At 31.4% G+C, this 21,630-nt stretch overlaps 2 protein-coding genes across 2 annotated transcripts in view; one reads left to right on the plus strand and one right to left on the minus strand.

The window, feature by feature from the left end:
• LOC148603218 (general transcription and DNA repair factor IIH helicase/translocase subunit XPB-like) overlaps window positions 1-7,872 on the minus strand; it is a 32,213-nt gene extending 24,341 nt beyond the window's left edge. The window contains exons 1-7 of the mRNA XM_088551887.1: window positions 7,693-7,872; window positions 5,788-5,886; window positions 4,728-4,849; window positions 3,750-3,830; window positions 3,121-3,276; window positions 672-746; window positions 350-469 (exon numbers count right to left, since the gene is read on the minus strand). Coding sequence (XP_088408013.1) covers window positions 350-469; window positions 672-746; window positions 3,121-3,276; window positions 3,750-3,830; window positions 4,728-4,849; window positions 5,788-5,886; window positions 7,693-7,720 — 681 coding nt within the window. The 5' untranslated portion in view covers window positions 7,721-7,872. The remainder of the gene's footprint in view (window positions 1-349; window positions 470-671; window positions 747-3,120; window positions 3,277-3,749; window positions 3,831-4,727; window positions 4,850-5,787; window positions 5,887-7,692) is intronic.
• Window positions 7,873-8,049: 177 nt separating this feature from the next.
• Window positions 8,050-20,562, plus strand: LOC148603219 (RISC-loading complex subunit tarbp2-like). The gene is made up of 7 exons (XM_088552004.1): window positions 8,050-8,106; window positions 11,335-11,513; window positions 13,910-14,009; window positions 14,628-14,800; window positions 15,526-15,659; window positions 16,324-16,579; window positions 17,912-20,562. Exons 2-7 carry the CDS (start codon window positions 11,351-11,353, stop codon window positions 18,046-18,048), a joined length of 963 nt encoding a protein of 320 aa, XP_088408130.1. The 5' UTR covers window positions 8,050-8,106; window positions 11,335-11,350; the 3' UTR covers window positions 18,049-20,562.
• The last annotated feature ends 1,068 nt before the right edge of the window (window positions 20,563-21,630 follow it).

A 21,630-nucleotide genomic window follows, 5' to 3' on the forward strand; every position in this document is an offset into this window, starting at 1 on the left:
CCATTAGATACAAAAAAATACATTCAAATTGTGATGTTTTTGTGTTTAGGCCCAAAATTGGTGGTTGCTAAGGAATGGTTGTTGCTATGGTTACGGTGAAAACATTTTTCATTTTTCTATATTAATTCTTGTTTTTCCATTAAATCCTACATATTGCAAGTCAATTTGGTTCAAATGCCTGACATTGATAAATCATCCATAGGTGGACTGCTACTTAACATTTGAGCTATCTGGAGAACAGATATATTAGACACCTAACTTTGATCTACATGTAAAGCAGATTTATTTGGGACTTGACCTTTGAGCTACGTGAAATGTAGATATATTTGACACCTGATCTCTGACCTACCTGTAAAGCTGATTTATTTGAGACTTGACCCTCCACAATGTCTTCCCCTCCCTCATCAGCAGTGACCCTACGCCTGCATTCCTGTATCACTGGATCTTTTAACAACTGCTGTATAACTTCCTGGAAAATAATTTATTTTTATGCGAAGTTTTTAATTTTGAAAGACAATTTTGAAAGTTCAAAAATAATGTAAAGAGATTTTAAGGAATTCCATATGATTTTGAAAGAGGCAACTAGCTGTATTTTGAAGTAAAAAGATTATGCAACACCTGAAACACTGGGAAAATAAATAATCAAGTAGGACAAAATTTTAAACACTCACCGGATGTTGACTTTCAACAAAATACTTGTTGTGTTTGAGGACCAGCTTCACCTTGCCATAACTCAATGTACATAACTGTTTAGAGAACAAAAACATAATTATCTTAAGAATTTAGGACAAGCTATTTCATGTTCATTATAATAAGATGCAACATATATGTACACATATATATCTAATACAAAAATTGTCCATGAAATGCTAGTCTAGTTCAAAATAGTGTAGTCAAATACATGGTTTTTGCAATAATAAAATGAAACATCACAATACTATAGCTGTGATTATTTTCATCAAGTTTTTATTTTCACTTGTATCATGATCAGATATGTGATGAGGCAACGGAACGGGTAGGAAATGCGAGGCTCCGCCGAGCTATTTCCCCCGTTCCAAGCCGAATACACATATCTTCAATAATTTTCGACAATGTACCTATATTGTTTTTATCCTGTTATATCAATAAAATTTTAAAATGCATATCCCCTGAGGAGCCCTGATCATTAAACCCGAAGAAAAAAATTAATACGCAAGGCGCATGACTCAGTAAACATTGAAATTCAATCCGCACCATATAATCCGTCAAAGCTGTTTGAAGAAAATAAGCAATCTATCAAAATTTATTTAATTCCAAGAGACAAATAGTAAAATGAACAATAAAAACAAATATTTTGAATGTTGTAAAGTCGATTTTAAGAACTTTAAAGTTTTGAATTTTGCGAGGAAGGTGGAAGCTGACTTGTTTCTGTTTGGTATATGGCAGTAGAGTTCAGGGGTGAAATTTGTGCACTAGTTTCTTCAGAATTTGAAATATTTGTTTGAGATTTTTGAAGAAGAGGAGGCAGTTGTATGGGCAGATCTATAATGTAGTGTTCCTCTGATTCATTATCTTGGGGTTTAGGCAGTAATAAATCCAAGACCATAACAGTTTCCTGGCCATTTGTCTCTTCAAGAGTTTTATCATATTGTAATGCTTCAATTTCTTTAAGTGGGGACCAGTTTATGTTAAATTGTGACGGACACTCTGGCTCCGAGTCCGACATGACTGAAATGACAGGGGAAGTTGTCTGCAAACTGATAATGAATCAAATCTGAATGAGATTTGGGATTTGCCATATATATGACGGTGAAAAAAAAAAAAAAAACAAACAAAATCATTATTTGGTTTACATAACATCTTTTATTTCATTCGGTGAAAACAAAACAAAACAGCAAAAAAAAAAGATTAACTGGATATGCAATCGCAATTTGTTTATATCGTATCTATGGTGGCAGCCTTGATTAATTTACGCATACCAGAAAAAAGGTAGTTCCGCCGATCACGTGAGTGGGAGGAGCCAAAAAGTCGATAACCTGCTAATGTATGGATACAGCAAAAAAATAACCGTATACCTTTATTCGTTTAACAAATAACCTCATTGCAGGATAAAGTTGAATATTCATATAAAGCATAAAAAACATATAATAACTTTCATTACAATGCCAACTTCAATACCCACCAAAATATATGAAAACCAAAATTGCAAAAAATATACAATTACAGCAATTTTAAAGTATCTAAGAAATCCTGAATGAAATTGTTTATAATTGTCATAGGTTTTGTAAAGTAAAAAATATTTAAAGATGTTTTATGAATAAATGCCTATGACAGCATAGCAATGCATAAATTTAGTCTACATTTTACAAAATAATTATATCAGTAGAAAAATCAGTCCTAGCCGGGAAATAAGGGGCAGAAAAAAGAAATTATAAGGCCACATTTAATACATTGAAGGTATAATATTGTAATTTAACTTTATCTAATAATTCATAATAATTCATTATATAATCATAAAAAAAAATTTAAATGAAAGTAAAATTAAAGAAAAAACCATAGTGTTATAATAAATATAGCAATTAAATAATAGAAAAAGAATATATATGTAGAAAGGTAACAAATGCACCAGTATATAACCTAAGAATTTTTTACATTTAAAAGCCTTAAGGGTTTTGCACCTCTCCATTTTTTGGCTGTTTGGAATATTGTTCAATTTATAGTTACATTATGTGTTGATGTAAACATCTCAAAGCCTAAACTTTAAATGTTTAAACTTACATTTATCAGTCACTTTAAGATAAAAGGTAAAATAAAAGTTCATTTATTAGATTTTACATTAGGGTTATTCCATAAAAAATTGTGTCCTGGGGGCAGAACACCAATTATATATAGGGGTACCACCAAAAACATCAAAATTAAGATGCAATACATTTGTCTTGTAAGAAAAATTCATATTTTACACCCAACTAACACATTAATAAATCAACTGCATTCTGCCCTCCAGAGACATGTTTATCTAGAACAGCCCTTAATCAATTCTGTGGACTGAAAAATATTTGAAGGCTTAATTTCAGTTTTAAAACCAAAAATTGGATATAAACAGACAACAAAATTTTGATTAATAAATCCAGACTAACCCACCTTGATGAATTCCTCAATACCATTGGGTAAAGAAGTTTTACATAATCGTCTGAGGTATTCTATAATATCATTGGTCTCAAGACCTACTGACACTGCTGCATAGAGGGAGTAGGCTGTCAGCTTGTATTCATGAAGGAACTGGGGTCTACAGACAGGCTAAATTGGGAAGTAATACAATATTTTCAAATGAATACATGTTATGCTTTCAGAACAAGTTACAAATATGTTTCACACAACATTTGAATCTGATCACATTATCTTAACTAAACAATCTTGACAATGTATTCATTTACATCATTCATTATATTCTGTTATTCTTCAATTCTTTATCAAAGTACTTTTTTGTCCTTCTTCACTTTAACTTTTGCATTTCAAGTCTGTCTTTTTGTTGAATTTTCTTAAGTCATATATGATCTTACTTTGCTAACAAAAAAATAAATCTACAATTGAAAATATTGAATACACTATAAAAACAGGAGTCATAATGGTTAAATGCAGAGAGAGAAAAAAAACAAACTTCCATTTTGAAACAAATTATATTTTTAAAAAGTTTTGACTTGAGTTTTTGCAGTATGACAATGACTCTTGATTACATGATTTAATGATTATCATAAAAAAAATATACATACTTCAGAAATGGCAATAAGGAAATCATGTGCATGCTTATAGACTGGTGAAAATGACTCCAGAAATATGTGACCATTAGGTGCCTGAAATAAGCAGCAAATTCATATTAGTTTATATGTACTACTAGAACATACCTCCTCAAATAATGCATGGTTTCCAACAAAGAAAGGTTTGAATTAAAAAAAATACCTAAAAAATTTGGATTAACACAGTGACAGAGTATGTGCATCTTACAATATATGAAGTACATGTAGCATAAATTCTGTGTGCAATATAATACTGTAATTGTATTTATTTTCTTGTGATAAGTATTTCCATGAATTTCACGGTTATGCACTATTTGCAAAAATAAGTACTCATGAAAGACAGTTTCAACCATTATTCTTTACATAAAAACTACTATTTCTGTGAAAATACGTACCAGCTATTATGTTCATATGTTACATTGTCATTGGAAATTGATCACATTGTTTTGTAACACAGCAGTAGCCCAAATATCAGGCTGTAAAAAATTGAAAAAATGACAAAACTGCTGAGATTGATATCAGAGCACTGTGTACAGCAATTCTAGCCTAACCCTTGGGTTGCAGAGTATTCATTACAATTGCAATTTCGTAGTAAATAGCACAATGCATTTCCTATGATGTTAATTAACTTGTCATGTTTCAAGTTATTTAAGTTTGATCACTTGTGATTTTGACCTTTTACCATAAGTCCGTTAAACCTTCACAAAGATATGTTTTAACCAAGCTTTATCATTGTTGAACCTAGGGTAAGGGACATAACTCTTACAAATCCTTGGAAAGTTAGTGCAAAGCATTTTACATCAATCTTATCTAAGCATCAAAGTAACTTGGATTTATTTCATTCTATTTCAAATGAAAATTTGATAGGCTTTGATGAAATTAAATATGATGCAAACATATTACTGATTTCAAGAATTATGTCCCTTGACCCAGGTCTACCTCTTTAATACATACAACAAACAAAGGCCTTGATGAATGGTCAAGCTTTAAGTCAAGCAGTGTTCTATAGTCTTTTGCACCAAATTCATCATCTTTAGCTATATCATCAACATGCCTTGTGGCTGATTCTGGTATTTCTAAAAAAAAATATAAAAAGTATATCAGATAGTTTAACATACAAATTGAAGGTGTGGTCACGATTAGCTTACAAAGGTATGTTTTAAAACTTGCATATTATCTACATTTACAACATATTTAGTCGTAAAAAGAACAGTTTTGACAATCTGATAAACTTCAAGTCTAAAATATTTGATGATTCATATCAAACATTGTGACATCACACACTTTACCAAACCCCTACTTTGAATTCTCATCTCTCAGAGACTTTGAGTACATTTTTATACTTTCCTATTTTAATGTATGATTCTTTTAATAGTGTGTATTACATGGCAAAATCTGTATCAGAAATCATATCAGTAATCCTTGATTAATATAAACTCTCAGGCCAGAGGATCTCATGGTGATATACATGTAGACTTCTTGGGATGAATGAATGAATGAATGAATGAATGAACGAATTAATACTTTATTGCATCAGCAAAACAATACTAAAGCAAATAACACAATACACAAATATGACAAATATGACAGAGAACAAACAATGTGTAGTATAATATGAATGAATTATATCTACATATAGTGAAAATATGAAATAAGCTTCAAATAATTTGAGCTTGTAACAAATGTTTAAGTTTAAGAGTATCAGGCCACAAACAATAATACTTTAGTAAAAAATGACATCTCAATGACCTAAATGTAGGACATGTCAAAATGAAATGATATTCATCTTCTATGATACAGCATGAGATACTGATTTTGCCATCTATTATTCTCTAATCTATGTAAATCACTTTCCTTATCAAATGATATCATTAAAACATGATGTGACAAACACATTTGGTTGTCAATATTGCAAATATTGCTACTGATGAAATTTAAGCTGAAAACAATTAACACTTTTACTTTGCAAGTGACTGTAACAGATAAAAAAAATGAGGGATGTGAGATTAAAGACCTGTTTTCACATCTTGAGTGGACTCCTCATCTAAATCATCATATTCTTCTTCTTCATAAGTGACATTTTGAACTTTTGCCTTCTTTGATTTTCTTTCTTCTGTAAAAACAAAACTTTGTTGTATTACATGGTATGAATGATTTTTAAATGTAGCATAAAAAATAAAAAGAATAAGTTTGTCTTTTGCAGATGTACATGTATTCCTATTTATTAAAGGGGTAAATATAAAACAATTTATCATACTGGTCTAATGGGAAAGTGAAGTTCACTTGCCCATATGAAGTCTGTTCAAGGATACATTGGATGAAAAAATAGGGTAGGTACATTGTAAGGTACACGTGTATGTAGGTAAAATCATTATTTTATTTAAATTATTCATATAGACACTTATGAGAGGATTTCTTAACTTTAAAAATGATAGTTAAGCTGCATTTCATAAAAAATACATGTACCAATAAAATGTGCTAGAGTAGGCAGCAAAACCAGGATAGGTAGGGTAACCTTTAATAGACAAGTTATCTTCTCTAACCTTATACTGTATTCTCCTAAAGGGAGATAAATAATAGAATTCCAAATATGATAAAAAAAATTAAGGATCTGGTATACATGTACATGTAAATGTACTAATGGTAAAAAAAATTGACAAGAATTGAAGATAGCTGAAGATTGCACATGAATTTTCTCAATTTGAACCATGATTTGATTAGACTAAGCAGCTCCGAGACAATAGGGAATATGTCTCACCAAGAGTCTTTCAGCAATTCAAGTTTGACATGTTTCATGTTAGATAATGACTACTGCATACATATTAATAATCTCCACAGATTTTAAACCAGCTTTTCTTAAAATTTTGAAATGTGTCGAAATAGTATAAATCCATCATACTGACACATGAGAAACTTTCACCACAGCAAAACACTACATTAAGATCTATTACTGAGCTTAAGAAATGGTCAAAAATGTTTAAAGAAGCCTATGTTATTTGATTTGAACTACCAGGATAAAAAGGATGCAAAACTTAATTCACAAATCAATGGCCAACTGGGGGCATTGTAAAGTGAAAATGAGAACACAATGGTTACAACAAGAAAAGAGAGTTAATGATTGAAAGAGTACAGACTATTAATGGACATACACAACATACATGCATTGTGTATAAAATAAAATTAAATAATTTCTCTTAGAGTAAAACAGTAATTTATAATGGTTTGACAGACAAAGCTTCAGGTGCAAAATGCTCTGTTCTTTCTTAACAGGGAAATGTCTTGTTTACAATTCATATTAATAATAATATACCTGCATATGGATCTGAATTAATTTCAAACTAGAATGCCATCTTAAGTATCTTCCCTGAGGCATGTACTGAGACATTTCACAAAAAAGCTGCTTCTGGTTGAAAAAATCATGACAAATCCCTGTATTCTATGCCAAACCCAATACTGTTCGAGCAATAATTATACAAATATCTGGAATGTCCTTTGCTTGCTCCCACTGATGAAAATATTCTATTGACACTGACCTGGCAAAGAGTAATCAATTGCAAGGGAACCTGGATTCTAGCGGATAATAAAAGAATGTAATCCTGGGACAAATCCTAGACATGGAACATAGACACAAACAACAAAGAGCACAAAACAACCAAAATAATACAATTACAAAGTAACAAAAGTAAATGACAAAACAATTTTTGCACTAAGTTTACTTCGAGGTTCAATCAAATATTACAGGAACCTAGATCTTAATGCTTCTGGCTTCCCTCACACTTAAGGCCAATGCCTTTCTCGAATTATGAAAAAGTACAAGTGTATGCCAAATATTTCGATATTATTCTGTTATTTAAAGCAAGACCTGAGAACGGGGATGCAAGTTTTTCTCCAATGTATGGATGTTGAAATTCATACCCACCTCGGTCTTTTTTATCCCGTTTGCCCATAACAATGTTGGATGAAATATGTTTCAATAGTCAGTTTATCATCTTCAGTTTAATTCATTAACACTTTTGGTTGATGTGACTGGAAAACAAATCTGATCATTGCTAATGAATATGCTTTCCCTGCGTTTTTTTTTCGGGAAAATTACGACAACATATTTTACGACATACACATCTATTTTTCTTCAGAATATAACTTTTATATAGAAAATAAATACTGTCAATAGAAGCATATCTACAATAAGACGTAGTTCTTAACAATTTAATTTTATATTACCTTAGTTCTCGGGATTTGTAATTCAAATATGAAATTATTTAACGACATTAACCGTAATTCACTTCCTGTCATTCTCCGGCTTGTGCCATTTTTCCAAAATAATTTAATTTAGGTAAACTATTTGATTCTAGATCAGTTCTTTCGAATAAATTGAAGTTTCCAAGCATATAATTCTCGTCAAAAGATAGAGTAGGCAGTGGAATTGTTTCAAGTGGAAAGACTGTATTCAGTTTCCCTACATGATTTTGAGGCTTGACCATGTGCATTATTTAATAATTTGCATTTGTTATCCTTTTTCCAAACCTTCCTGCTATTTTAATGACTTGGTTCTAGAAAAAGGCATGTTTTACTTTCTATACCAGAACAAACAGGGGAGTTTGGATTGCTCATTTACATTTCTTTCTTTTGTATGTGCTGTATTTGATAATTCCATGTTCTTTGTTTTGTATGTCTGTTTACCATGTTCAGTCTTTATCTTTGAATTCAGGGCTTTTCTTCCTTTGAATTCCCCTTGATTGTTGCCTCTATTACCAATGACAAAAAGTGTCTTTTTTTCCAGAATTTTATAAAAAAAAAACAAACTTTCCTAATGGAAGCAAACAATATGAAAGTTGTCAATTTTTTCTTTTGAATATTTTATTGATGAATCTACAAATCATTATTGTCTTGAGAGCAATTTTAAGATCTGGGAAAGAATTGTGTCTATTCTTCAAATTACAAATTTTTACGGCAACTGATTAACCATAATTATTTCGGAACTTCTTTTACCTTTATCTTCCATGGGCTATAAAATAAAAGGTATCCAAAGTAAAAATGGCAGTGTCTTTGTAATGGCTGAAAATTGAATAGTACAATGAGTTTAAACATGATTTTATTTGTTATTTTTTTCCCATTTGATAACAAATTCTCAATCTCAGGGGTAGGGACCTTATTTGAAAAAAGGTTGAAAAAGCCTTAGGATTATATTCTTTTGATTATTGCTGGAATCTTGGGTCCCTTGATTACACTTAAATGAAATAGACTTTACTTCATTTACTACAGTGGTTTTATTTAGGTTAGTTTCATCAATGAGAGCAGTGAAAGAAAATTCCAAACATTTGTTTTCTTATTGATCAAACAGTTCGGGTTTGGCATGGAAAGAGGGTTGTATCACATGCCTGTCAACCATAATTTGTTACTTTTCTTTTTTAAATATCTGAGTTGTCTTTAACAAATAACAAACATATCTTTGAAATTATTTATCTAGACACATGTTTTTTTTACTATATTTCAAAGCATCAGTAGATAGCTATCTAGCGTTTTCAATGACAAGTTTCTTGTGTGGTCAATATGATGAATTTTTGAATGAATTTCTATACTTTTCAGAGCAAACTTTGCTCACTTATTTAGACAAAGTTATAAGTCGATTATCCTTAAATGAGCTATGCTTAATTACTCTTTACGAATTGTTTGCTTTGTTTTCTCTGTTTTCAAAATATGAATCAGCTTGTGCACTTCTGACTTCTAAACTGGTTGAATCACATTGTATCCTGATAACCAGAATTTCATTTTCTACAACTCTTAACTGATGGCTATTTTTCATTGATTTACCAGCATGACTAGTTTTCAGATTTCCGTGTTTCTCTTCATTACCACGTACAATGTAATGTACATGTGATTTTTTATTCACTATGTGTTTGATCTCCATGATTCAAAGATTCTAGAAAATTAACTTTCACCTCTACAGGGACATTTGTACATTTGTTTCACATTCTGGATTTCCTTTGAACCCACAATCCTAAGGAAAGCATTTATCTGAGGCATTTGGTGTAATTGAAACAGAACAATTCGCCTATTTTTTAAAACGAAAATTGATATATCAGTATATGTATGGTACATGAAATAATGTACATGTATGTCTAAGATCTGTGTTTATGTACACTTTTGTGGCAAAACACATCCAGTGCCATTTTGTATGACCAAAAGCTTTTGGGTTTGTCTTTTAATTTGTTAATATGCAAAACAACTCCTGACCTTTTTTATCCTGACATTAATAAGGTTTGAATCATAGGGTGTCCTTCTTACAGGGCCTTAATTAATAACTGAAATGAAGAAAGCCACCATGAAACTTATCTTACCCTATCAAACTGATGAGTTGTTAGGTGTAGACATCAGACATGTGATTTCTTTTTGTACTGATTTAAAATGCTACAAATCTTCAGAAGATATATGGCTAAAACAGGCTTATCTAATTTCATCAGGGTATCGGTTAGACAGGTTTTACTAGTTCATATGGTCTGTGTAAAGAAGTACACTACTCTCAACACAAATATTAATTTCTCCACTTTCCATAGTGGAGTCACCATTTCAAAAAGGGTCTGTAGTTTACTAATCCTGTCTTTATACCAAAGTATATTTAATGGTTCTAGCAGTTTAATAATATTTTAGTAATTGATAGAAATAAATATTGAAAAGTATAGAAATGGAGCAATTTTATCACATTTTAAGACATGTTTCACTAATTGATATGGTATGTGTTACAGAAGTAGCTTTATTTTGTCCATGGAAGTCTACAGTACTTGAACAGATCCGTGCAACAAAAAATTGTGATCGGTCTTCAATCAGTTTCTGATCAGTTATCGATCCGTCAAACCGATCCATTAAACTGGTGATCGCATCGCATGACCACTGAGCGGTCACTGTAATTTACGGTTTTTATTGTTTTCTTTGTCAATTTTACACTGATTTAATAATGTGATAGATTTAAACGTCAATTTATACTTTTATTTTATATTTCTTTTATTTCAAACAGATCTTACACCAATTTGCATAAAAAAAAAATAAACTGCGATCTGATCGGTCACCGGTCATCGGTCATTAATCCGTCAGTGATCAATCAGTCAACAGTCATCGATCTGTCAAATCGTTGTACGGATCGGTTGAAGGGCTATATCGTAGATTTATCATTAGTGTAGATATCATAAGATGTTGTCATGGTTTTACAAAATGTACCTGTGCTTAACTTTTATACCTTCCATTTTGGTTTTCTTAATTAACTTCGCTATGATTTAGCCTAAAGTTTCTTATTTTAGCCCTGGGAGTGAATTTAAAATTAAATTTTCAACAAAGTCTGGGGGGGGGGGGTGTTAACAAGATGTTTTTGAAATTATTTTCTATGAAATTTGTGAAGAATTGAATAAATGAAATAAAATCCGAAGCTATTGATCCATTTTTTTCTTATATGTAACAGGAACCATAGGTATAATTTTATATGGCCTTAATTACATTTGTACTTTACAGAATTTATACTTTATATTGTATTCACTACTTTACAACATGATTTTGTCACATTTTTTTACAGACTACCGAAATAGACTATGGCTGTTCCACCAGGGAAAACTCCCATCAGTTACTTGCAAGAAATATGTACCAGAAGGGGAATAACTCCACAGTATGACTTGATGGCAAATGAAGGGGCAGTCCATGAACCAATCTTCATTATGAGTGTTACTGTGGGTGATATTGTCTCAACTGGGAAAGGTAGGCTCAACATCTTGTGTAGGATATAAAGAAAATTAGACATTAAGCACTCATAGCCTTATTCTTAACATTAGTTAAGTTTCCTGTTTAATAGAAAAATCTGAAGACATACATTCAACCTTGATATACCAATTAATGGTCTTTTTTTCTTATATTTTCTTATATTTAATCAGAGTCATTTGTTTTAAATCTGATCATCAAATATAGTCAGACCAAGTTCTTAAACAGGAAGTTGATGTTGCTTCAGTTTGAAGTCAAAATCCTTGATATGGCATTCTTATATAAAGCTTCTGGCAAGTAACTCTTGACAAGTAGCTGCAGCGAGAACTTTCAGTAACACTCCAGCTAAGAATCATGCAAAATGTGTTTCATGGTTAGCAAAGACTACATATTTTTATTTTTGATATTTTGTTTTAAATGTTATAGTAAACAGAAATTGGCATGTGGCTTTTCATATAAACCTTGTTCTTAGGAGTTAAAAAATATATAGAACGTATTACAGAATTCAAAATTAAGGGAGATAACTCTGTAAATGTCCCTAAAACACTGTAGAAACTATTGGATATTCAATGTGGATTATCTCCTAAGAGCAGACAGATTGGAATGAATAATAAATTATGTATTTCATCATATATACTTATAAAGCAACTTAATAACAAAAATAAAAATGTGTAGCCTTTTTTTTTTTTTTTTTTTTTTTGGGGGGGGGGGGGGGCATATCACATTTTACAGACTTTGCATGATTTTTACAAAGACTACTGCTTAATGAAACAAATTTTGGATGAAGTAGCATTTAGACATCATGATCAAACATATTATCTGAGATTTTCTGTACTAGATAATTTCTAGGATTTTGGCTAGGAACATGACTTTGCTAGGCTGTATACCCAGGTATAGCTAACCATTTCTCTAATAAGGTCATAGGATATTTAGCACAAACATAATGTCTACTTAAAAGATGTCGTAGAGATTTATGTTCAACGTTGACTTTTGGCTAGAAGAAAGAATGCTTGGCACATTATCTAGCAACTTAGAAACTTATTTGTCAAAATCCTCTAATTAAATCTGCTGTTGCAGTAGATGTGGTGGTTTTTGCTTTTGTCCATGTACAAATGTTGGTTTCCATTGCATCCCACAACATACCATTAGATACAGGTAGACACAACTTCGGGTGGTACCGCATATGTATACATGTACAAAGTTTCGTGAGAGTCCGTCTTGGGGTTTCTGAGATCCTGGTAAGACAACATTTTGGAGCGGAAGTAACAATGCAAAATAAATTAAGTTCCCAAACTTCGTTTTGGGAGCCCTAATTAGTAACTTATGGTATCACAAAGCAGGGACATAAGAATGGTATTTTAATTCCACATAAATATTGGCTTAGGGGTGATATTGTTAGCATTATACTCTGTCTAATAATCTTTCCATTTTACTGTCTCTGGGGGTTAATTGAAATTTTGTGAAAGGGAAATTTATTTTGATTAAGGTTCCTCTATATGGTTGGCAAGTAGAAAACTTGGTTTTATGAAAGGATATGTGCCCCATGCAGGTCCGGGTGTCAATAGAATAGGCCTGTAGCAGCGCTAAGCTTGTCATAAAAGGCGACTAAATAGTGCTGAGGAACATAGCCGGGGCTAGGCGCTCTGCCCACGGAGCAACTAGGTTGTGTGCCCCAGGTGGTAGAATGGGGTACCCCTGACTTGTTACATGCTAGGGTTGTCAGGCTATAAAACGGAAAACCTGACCGCAAACCATAGAGGTGCACCATGTTGGGAAAGATGCCATGTTCCTTACTCATTAAAGAACCCTGCTGTGGTATTCGATAGGAGTAGGAACCTTTGGGCCCTGCCACAGGAGGCTAAATTGCCCAACCCTACCCACAATCCCTTTTTCTTGTGGCAATCAAAATTTGTCGTCCCTATTATCCTTGTGTCTCATCTTTTATTTTATTTCATCATCATCATTTCATGTTCATTTTATCACCCATTTCATGTTCTTTGCTTGAATATAGCTGAAATATTGCTGCTCGGGCGTTAAACCCCAACAATCAATCAATCATGAAAGGATATGTTACGTTCAGAAAGTCATATAAACATTTATTGTGGGAAATTTAATTTTCATTTTAAGTTTTCCCTAGATCACTTATGATCACAATTTCCTCGGCAGACCTATAATCGCTTCCTGATTCACTATGTATCGCTTCACTAGATTATAAACTCTGCAATATAAGGTGTGAAAAGTTCACAGGACATTAGCACTACACATTACAAATTTGTGAAGCTGTTTCTAAAAGTCATATATCAGATCATTTAAGGAATTTCATATTTTTTTCTGCCTGAAAAAAGTTGTGCTTGACCTGTACATGCTAATGAGTTTTCAATGATTTCTTAATTTAGGGTCCAGCAAAAAGAAAGCAAAGCATGCAGCAGCCCAGGCTGCATTGAACAGGATTCTTGGTCTGTCTAATGAACAAGCACAAGAAGTTGTTACTGAGAGGTAAGTGCTTAAGAGGCTTATTTAGAAAGCAGACACATCCACAGAGGTAAGTTTTCTCACTAAAGAGAAAAGAAAAGTTTTAGACAGAAAATGTGTTTGAAAATTCTTTGAAAATAATACTTTAATTTGGAATAATTGGTGATTGATTATTTCTGGCAGATTGCTGTCATCCATTGACTGTTTTGAAGTGACCTATATGTTACACCTGGTCATGATGTGTCACTTGCCACATTGATAGGTTAGATCAGCTGTTAAATATATGCCATTTTAATTCAAACATTTTATTGAAAAAAAAACTCTAAGTGAGAAAAAGAATCAAACACCAGCATTTCTACACTATAATAGTTCTTTAAATCAGCGAAGCCTCATAAGTGAACGATTAGATCCTGCCCTCGGATATCTGAGATTTCACTATTTTGCACTCATACAGGTGTTAGATTCTTAATATCCAGTTATAGTAACAGTTTGTGTTTAACATTCAAGTCCATTTGAATTGGGGGGTATTTTCTTTGTGTGTTTGCTCACAGTATTTATAGTTGAACTTGATAAATGCAGACAGATTATGTGGTAGAAGCAATTTAGTAATAGTGTTACTTATTTTGGATACTTCAATTTCAGTAACAATTCTAAGACAGAAGATGGTGGACCAGGGAATCCAGTTGGTGAACTGCAGGAGTTTACCCAGAAAAGATTGCTTAAACCCCCAGTCTATGAGTTCTCCAATGATATGGGACCACCTCATGCTAGGGAATTCTCTTGTACTGTAAAACTAGGAAAATACTCTGAAAAAGGTACAAACTTTCCTGTAAAATTTTGAAAAGGTTAAAACTTTTCCTTAAAATATATGTCTTTTTTTCATTGTTATTAATAGAAAGTATAAATACAGTTTATACATGAAACATATGCCAGAATGACTGTAAAAAGCAAGTATTTGTTGCCTGTCTGAATGAGAGTCATTATGAAACACATTACATCTTTGGCTAAAGATGTTAACAATGTACATCAAAATCTTTTTTAATGGTAACCGAAGTTGGTTCCAGAACTTCATGAATCAATTTTAATAATCTGACCAAAAAATTACCTAGAAATTGAAAACTGGTAGAAAAAAAAACAAAATTCACAATAATTTTGATAAAAAGAGATAAAATAAATGAAAATTCTCTTAGATTTGAATTTTTTTTACATTTGTTGAAAGTGAATACATGTGCTTGTATGGAAAAAAATACATATGTAGTATCATTCCATGATTAATGAAAGATATTTTTGAAAACCGTTGTTATGCAAGCATAACTTGGTCAAGAATTAAAAACGATCCTTTTAATTTAATTTCTAATTAATTTAAGTTAATATTATGATTTGTCCCGTCATAAAAGCCTTATTTAGATTGGAATTACTTGAATTTCGGACTGTGGACCGATCGATGTTAATGATGTTACAGTAACAAGTAAGTTTATGAAAAATAACCTATCTTGTCCAGATGAAAACAATCAAATCAAATGATTTCATAATGTTTAAGGTACTGGCCGATCAAAGAAAGAAGCCAAAAGATCTGCAGCTACAGCCATGTTAACACATATACGATCTTTGACACAGGACGGAGAAGAACAGGCAGTAATTGAGGAAGAGGAGGAGGAAGATGACATTCTATTGGTAGGTCAAAGGTCAAGAAAAGTCATAGTTCCATTAGTCATTGAGAAGATAAGGGTTGGTTATGAATTTAAGCCAAATTGAAGTGAAAGTTTTTATGAATGGTGAATATTCAGTGAAAAATTTCTTGCTGTACTTAAAAAAAATTTAGAATTTTGCAAATATTGGTTTGGTTTGGTTGGCTAAAGATTAATGTTCTTAGCACTGAACTAAATTAATACATAACATACTAGGTCAGTATGTTAAAACTGTCACAGATATCACTATAACAGATTGAAAGTTTTGAAATGACATATTTATAATTTGAATGGAATATTTGGACTAAATTTTGGGCCTGAAGTTAATGATAACAAAACCTTAGGTTATTGTAGTTTATATCTTACGAAGAAATCAATTATGCAGAACTTATTGTCATGAGTATGGAATGTTTTCAATTCAATTTTGATGATGATGGGAACGAAATTTTGAGAATATAAATGAATTATAACATTTTATTTACAATAAATTTTAGGTTCAAAAACCAGTGTAGGCAGATGCTTTCCTTAGAAAATTGTGAAGGCTTATTAATTTTGTTTTTGAGGATGCTCAGGTTTTGATTCCTTGGCTTTTTATCTTATGAAATTAGAGATTTATACATTGTATGTAGATATATATTTTTTCTATTTAGAGTGCTACAGAACTAAGACAGTCTTACACTGCTCTGAAGGAGGGTAAAAAACGTGTTCCTATTCTAGCAGCCAAACAGAACAAAGAGATTCAACAGTTCTATCAGAAAATAGCCAAAGGTGACAAGAAAAATGGCAAAATTAAAAACGCATCGCTGACAGCACCATCTACTAATTACTGTCAGATGTTACAAGAAATTGCTGAGGCACAGAGATTTGAAGTTAACTACCTAGATCTAGAGGAGCCTAGTCATTCTGGTATGTACTTCAATTGGTCGAAACATCAGTGATGTATCAGCTAATGACAAAAAAATATTGAAGCGTGAACAATGGAACCAATCAAATATGTCAAAATCCTAACACATGGGCAGAACATGAAAGCAGGAAACAAAGATGATCTATATACACAACTGAAACTGAAGATAAGGAAAACAAGACATAATCCCAAAAAACCTAATTTACTAGCAAAACGAACTCCCACAAAAACATGATATCTGTGCATTATCAACCAATTAATATCTGTGCATTATCAACCAATTAAGTCCATGTAGAAACTAGACCATTCCTATGATATGGATGGCACATGGTAAATTTTATTCCACAGAATATTTTTGTTCTACTGTAATGTTTATATCATGCATATGTCCTATAGTATATTAAATAAAAATGGATGGCTTACAAAATTATTTTTACAGTTTCCAAAGAAAGCAACCAAATTTGGCACAAAATGAAAGAGTTATCTCCCTTTTTTCAATGAATTTCCAATGATTTTTATGTAATTTATTCTCTTTAACTGCTGCGGTTAATAAGAAACAACATTCAACTTTGAGAAAGGATGCATAGGCGACATGGAATAGATGAAAAAAAATTTAAAACAATATTTGTTATGTGCCACCCACTGTCTCGTTTTAGCTTGGATGCCCAAGTGTTCTTTGCGTTATTCAAGGATTGAATTGAAGAAATGTTTTCACAAGTTAAAATTAGGAAGTACTGAAAATTTACACACACTAAATCTTAAGTTTCTTGGCTTATTTCTTAACTGAACTTATAATAGATGTAGATCCATTAGCAAATTTTAACTAGGGGAAATAATTTATATTTGCAAAATTAATTTTTTTTAATTTGCATTTAGCAAGTATTTCCCCATAAATTTGATTACTATTATTTGAGTACATCCCTAAATTCTATCTTTGTGTGTTAAGTAACAAACAATTATGTTACATGGCAATAGACTAAATATGAACAGCCCAATATTCTTTTTTGTAAGAGGCATTGCATATAAAAAAATTGTATGTGTTGAAATCAAATTGTTACAATTTGTCAAATAAACAAAAAAGTGTGTTTGTATTTCTGGTATAATAAAGGATATTTCCTACATAAAATGATTTATAAGGTATTAGAGAAAACTGTTCAGTCAAACTAAAGGTATTCTTCTTTAAGTTATTCATTCAATCGTTCCTGTCCTGAAAGGCATGAAATATATGGCATAGGACAAAAAACTACAATCAGACAAAATAAGTGATTGATAACTGTAAAGGCATCGGTATACAGTAGATTTTGAAATGATTAGTTTATTTTTACATATTCCAGGATTGAGACAGTGTCTTGTCCAGTTATCTACAATGCCAGTAGCTGTTCTACACGGATGTGGACAGAATATTTATGATGCTCATGCCCATGCTGCCCATAATGCATTGCAGTATCTCAAATTGATGATCAAGTCGTAACCATGGCACCCAGGTTGTCCCATAGCCTCACTGTGGATAAATAGTGTCTTTGTTAGTGTTCATATTGATTAAACAGCATTGTTTCTTTTCTTCTTTTGTAATTTTTACATTTTAATTACCACACTTTTGATGTTTTAGCATTTTTTATTGTTATGGTCTTTTAAATAGAAATTTTCTGAACATATCATGTACATGTATTGTAATAGCTACAGATGCCACTAACATGGTCTTCAAAATGTCTTATGACATCATATGAATTGTTAATTATGTATACTAAACATGCTGCATTTTAATAATTGAAAAAAAAAATCGGGTCCTCAATGGCAATCATTTTGTACCTTCAGATGGTACAGCTTTTAAAATGATTGTTCTTTCAAAGGAAATTTTTTTTGTTTTTACATATTTGAATCCTCTCCGCACAATGTCCAAACCCAAGAATATTTAAAATTGATAGAGAAGGATATTGTAGTTGTTTTATTTTTGCTTTGCTAGTGTATTTCAACAGAGAATATCAACTTCATGTGTGTAGTGTTTTGAGTTATTCTAATGAGTTTTGTTAATGAATTGTACAAAAAATGTACTTGTATATTTGAATGAGAGTTTCCCATTTGTAGATTATTTATTTCAATTTTTCCACCATTTTGATTGATATTAATACTTTTCTTTAACCTGTGGTGCTGAATAGACTTTTATTTCGTGTTCAAGATTGTATGTAACATTGTGAAGCATATACTATTTTTCCATTTTTCTACAGGTTTTGTATCATGTTAGTAGGATTTTTCTATTTGAAGATTTCTTACACATTTTTCTTGAGCCTCTACTTTCTGGTTCACATAGGTACTAGTGGTATTTTATTATACTCACGTTCTTGAAAAGTAGGAGGTATATAATGATCAGGCTGTTAGTCCGTTCGTCTGTCCCAAGTTCTAATCTGCAACCTCTCTCAAAATCAAACCACTACTAAATGGAATTTGATGACACTTTTGCAAGTTCTGAATCACATGATGACATCGTGCACCTCCTATTCTTGCATCTGAATGATACTTGGATTTCTAGGAAGGGGGCGGGGGTATTACCAAGTGAGCTTTGCTCACATGTTTTCCAGTTTGTATAATAATTAAATTTAAACCAAATGAAATATTCAATTAATGTTTTCTCTAAATGTTATTAGGCACTTTTGCATTCTTTTCAACATAACTACATCACTATTTCATACTCATATAATTGTGTTCATAAGCATTTAACCCTAGGTTCATGGAGGATGGAATATCAAAATGTAATGTGAATGAAAATATACTTTTGTAAATATTCATTTTAGACATTTTGTTCTTTTTTTCATCAAGTGACACTTTTTCCAGTATTATCACTTTTAATGTGGTTTAGAAAGTTTGCTACAGGGTAGCTAGCATTTGCAGATGGTTTTCTTTATAAAATATTTTGTGCTTAAAAGATCTTTTTATTTTTTTCCAAGTGTTTTGTATTTTATATGTCGAGGGTTTTTATATGTAATTAAATTTTCAGACATTTGATTGAAGAAAATAATTTCTATAGACATAATTTTTCTATGTGACAGTGACATTTTCAAATTTTTTTTTATAATTTAATAGTTAAATTTTGATACTTAGATAAAATAAATGATCAGGAAGTGACTATTATTTATCTGTCTATTTGAGGTTATTTCTTCATAGACAGAAGGCAGGCCTTTACTTCTGTGAGATAGCATAATAAAAATCCAGCTCAGCATGTTGGACTAGTACAAAGCATGGTTCTGTTCTATTGGTCAATTGTTCTTGTTGTAAAGGCATAAAATGTCTGCCATAGGAAACTAAAACAAAAGATCAATTAATCAATCGTTTCATAGACAGGAATCTTTTTATAGTCATATTTCAGTGACTAAATTTGAAATTAATTTTTTATACAATATATGCATTTTGTATGTTGTTCTTTTGAATATGATAAAGATTTTGTTTGCTTTACATACAATTTGAATAATAGGTAGTTTTAAGGGTCATAGTAATGGTCACATGATATTCATAGACAAGTATACAATAGGGAATAGCATGAAAGGCATAATCCTAGAACTAATGTTTTGTAGGCTTTTAATCTGATTTATTGTCAAATGACCCATACATCTTTTCATTTAGATAATAGAAATAGATAATTTAACTAAAAACACAATTCAGAAGCTAACATGCTAGAGGAAGAATATTGTTTCATTAACCAGTCTTCCAAATTTAAAGAATTAAAGAAAATCAATTCACAAATGTCCTGCTTTTCCTTAGTCAAGAATCTAGCATATTTATATATTTTCTATTATTTGCATATTCTTACTTTAAACTTCAAAAGTTCACTATGTGCTTCTTGATTAGCATGTGTCAAGATCATTTGATGACCTTGAGAAAGTGCAGTGTCAAGGTCACATATTTGTTGTGTATTTAACACAAGTGAGGCTATTGTATATCCTGGGAAGGTATACTTTTTATGTTGTTATGTAATTAAAATATTGAAAACTAATTTGTTTTGATTGGCCAATAAGTCAGTTGCCATAATACAGGATCTTTTTTGCACCTATTTGATTTACGCTTTATTTCATGGTTGCTTAGAAACCACAAAAATTTGTATCATAAAATGTTATTTCAATTAATCTTTACCAGAAATAGCTACAAACTAATCTGACACAGGTTTCTCATGTACTACTGTTATTTATACTGCAAAAAAATTAGGGATAGTACAATACACATTTTTGACACCAAACCTCAACAATTACTAGTAGTTCCCCTATTGGCAGAAATTAGTAGTTATACAGTATGATTCTGTCTTTTGATTGACATATTGAATGATAATTTAAAATTCTTGAGAAGTAGATCAACTGTATTCATCAAGACTTTATATACATGTATAAGATAAAAACATTAACAGTGTATCGACTTGATATAAAAACAGTATACACATGATGCTTAGAATCAGGGTAAAATACAAGACTTAGACTTCGTTGAATGTTTTTTTCCAATTCTTGCCAAATTCAGAAACTGTTAACATATCAATTTTCGCAATTTACCAATTTTCGCTATTTTTGTAGTGGACAGAAAAGCGTGAAAAAAAGTTCTTGTGAAATTTTTTTAACACTTCGTAACACAAATCTAATTTTTTTCCGCAGAGATTGAGACCCTGCGAATATTGTCACTTGACAGAATCTGTGAAAATTAATACATTTTATATGACCTAGTAAATGTGGTGGTATTATGTTAAGGCATTGTCTACTTCATCAGTAGACTTTTGGTTTTTGTGCAATAACTTGAATAATAGTTAATTGATCCACACAAAATTTTATAAGGTTCCAAACCACAAAAGGAAGGTTTGTTTTGATTTAATCAGCTATGGCCTTAATTCTTTTGGAATTAGGGGCCAAAAACAAGTATTTCAGAGAATTGAACTATGTAACTCTATTAAAGGCTTCTGAAAGTCTCAAATATTGTCTTGATACTATTCTATGCCACAATGGTAGGAATGGGATTGATTTTTGGAAGTAAGAAATGAACCACCGAGGAATGAGGGGCCAGATACTAGCATTTTCCTCATGTC

This window comes from Perna viridis, chromosome 11, assembly GCF_037379345.1.
Source record: "Perna viridis isolate PV_CMFRI_1.1 ecotype Kerala chromosome 11, ASM3737934v1, whole genome shotgun sequence".
NCBI lineage: Eukaryota > Metazoa > Mollusca > Bivalvia > Mytilida > Mytilidae > Perna > Perna viridis.